Source organism: Penaeus chinensis, chromosome 41, assembly GCF_019202785.1.
Source record: "Penaeus chinensis breed Huanghai No. 1 chromosome 41, ASM1920278v2, whole genome shotgun sequence".
In the NCBI taxonomy this organism is placed as follows: domain Eukaryota; kingdom Metazoa; phylum Arthropoda; class Malacostraca; order Decapoda; family Penaeidae; genus Penaeus; species Penaeus chinensis.
Genome location: NC_061859.1, coordinates 26372007 through 26374506, shown reverse-complemented (window position 1 = coordinate 26374506; position 2500 = coordinate 26372007). Strand labels below are relative to the sequence as shown.

The 2500-nt window shown below is 39.4% G+C and overlaps 1 protein-coding gene across 1 annotated transcript in view; it reads left to right on the top strand.

The window, feature by feature from the left end:
- The window catches only part of LOC125047415 (intersectin-1-like), a 108427-nt gene that overhangs the window by 19928 nt on the left and 85999 nt on the right, over positions 1 to 2500 (top strand). Inside the window, 2 exon segments of the mRNA XM_047645601.1 lie at positions 2122 to 2236; positions 2425 to 2500. The exon segment at positions 2425 to 2500 is cut by the window's right edge and continues 83 nt beyond it. Of these exon segments, the coding sequence (XP_047501557.1) occupies positions 2122 to 2236; positions 2425 to 2500 (191 nt within the window).

Below are 2500 nucleotides of genomic sequence, written 5' to 3'. Positions count from 1 at the left end.
TCCATCTTCCTGCACTGTGAAGCCAAGGTACTTAAACTCTTTTACCTGGTTCACATCCTCACCCTGTATCTACCGGTGTTACATCCTCATCATCATCCTCTACGTCCTCTTCTCCTACCTTCATCTTCAAATACTCGGTCTTCTGTCTACTGACTCTCATTCCTCTGGTCTCCATTGCATTCCTCCAAAGCTCTAATCTCAGCCCTACCTCCTCCTTCGTCTTCCCGCACACCACTACATCGTCCGCAAACAGCATATCCCTCCGTCATGCAATCCATAATCACTGCAAACAAGAATGGGCTAAGTGCTGACCCTTGATGCAGCCCCACCGTTACCTCAAACTCCTCCGTATCACCCGCCGCGCACCTCACCACAGTCTTACTGCTCTCATACATATCTTGTATCAACCTGATGTATTTCTCTTCCACCCCCCTCAGTCTCAAACAATTCCATACCTCATGTCTCGGTACCCGATCGTAAGCTTTCTCTAGATCAATGAAGATACAATGTAGTTCTTCTTGCCCCTCCCTGTACTTCTCCATTATCTGCCTGAGCGCAAAAATTGCGTCAGTTGTGCTTCTATTTGGCATAAACCCAAACTGTTGGTCAGACACCTCCACTCTACTCCTCAATCTCTTGTCTATGATCCTTTCCCACATCTTTAGGGTATGTGTGGTTAGTTTGATGCCCCGGTAGTTTCCACAATCCCGTATGTCCCCTTTGTTCTTGAAAATGGGTATGAGAGTACTATCTCTCCATTCATCTGGCATATGCTCCGTCTCCAAGATGTTTCTGAATACCTCTGTTAGCCACCTCACTGCTGTTCTGCCCATAGCCTTCCATGCTTCGACTGGTATATCATCCGGTCCCACCGCTTTACCATTCTTCATCCTTTTTATTGCTGTTGTCACTTCCATTTCTCCAACCTCCTCTATCTCTCCTTCTTCTGAAGCTTCATTCACTAGTTCTACTCTTGGGTTCTCTACATTCATCAATTGTTGGTAGTACTCCTTCCATCTTTCTTTTATCTGTTTTTGTTGTTTGAATATCTGTTTTTTCTTTTATGAAAGAACTATCTCTTATCTTGGAATTTCTGGACTTACACCAGTGATTTTAATGGTTTCATATAATTTTAGCAATAAGATATAAAGCTAGAAATTACATACATTGCTGCAGAGGTGACTTTTTTGGGGGGATGTGTGTCAGTGACATTCAGTTTATTTTAGATATATTAGATGCTTCTGAATGGTATTTATTTCATATCTTACTGAGAATGGCCAAGGATATGCCATGTCGTGCCATCATTATTTCACTCTTTATAGCCCTTCTCATATGCAGACTTTGTTTCTGGTGTCTGGATGTGTTTGTGGGAAGAATGACCAAAAAGCACCAAGACTCTATGATTTAATTGTCTGTATTAAATGAACTCCTTAACATGGTAGCTTCCATTACCATGTTAATGTGTTCCCCAGAGTTTAAATTTTTGAGTGTTGTAACCCTTTTCCGATGGGCTATGTGCTGAGACGTCATAACAAACCACTTGATCTGTGGGGTGCGGCTTGATGTAGAGAACTTCCTGTGCTCAAAGTTGGGTCATTGCCATTAATCTCCTGAGTGTAGAGTTATTTTTTAATCTTCTTCACCTGTTGGTAAAGGATTAACTGGCCTGGAGGCATTGGGTTAGAGGTGCAGTAGAAAATGTAACATGATCATATTATTTTTTAAGAGGACTAACCCTGAGGTCAGAAAGTTTATTCAGAGATATTTAGCTTACAATATTCATGTATGAATGAACAAACCATCATGTGATTGCAAAACAAGTAATTGAGTTATCTGAAGTTGTTTTTGTTTTAGAATTAAATGACTGAAGCAAGGGAGGCATTGGCTGGCACAGTCCCTTTACCCATTGATTGTGGTTTTATGTACTGTCCACTGTGGTTTTTTCTGAATTTCGTTGCAAATAAAAAATTATTCAATTATTATCGATAATGTTATTACTAGTTTTGACCTTTGCCTAGATTTTGCTTGCTGTGATGGAAGCTGCATGGGGAAATCTTAGTTCATAATCATATCTTACTGATAGGTATTGTTTTTATTTATTATGTGCATATATTAATTCAGATACCTTTGAAGATAAACGAAGGGAAAACTTTGAAAAGGGTCAAGCAGAATTAGAGAGAAGACGAAAGGCTCTCTTAGATGCTCAGAGACGAGAGACGGAAGAGAGGCTCCGAAGGTAAGTTGTTTAGATTTTTCACTGATTGTGAAACTTGCAAATACTAGAAAAGGTCTTCATAATTTTTTTTTTTTTTTTTGTCTATTGGTCAGCAATGACATAAATATTAGATCTGATTGGAATCTTTTGTAAGTTATATCCTCCAAATTGCATTTTTCAGAAAATTTGCCTTTTTATTTAATTAACAGAGAACGAGAAGAAGAAGCAAAAAGAGAGAAAGCACGCCTTGATGCTGAAAGAAGGAGACAAGAAGAGCTTGAACGT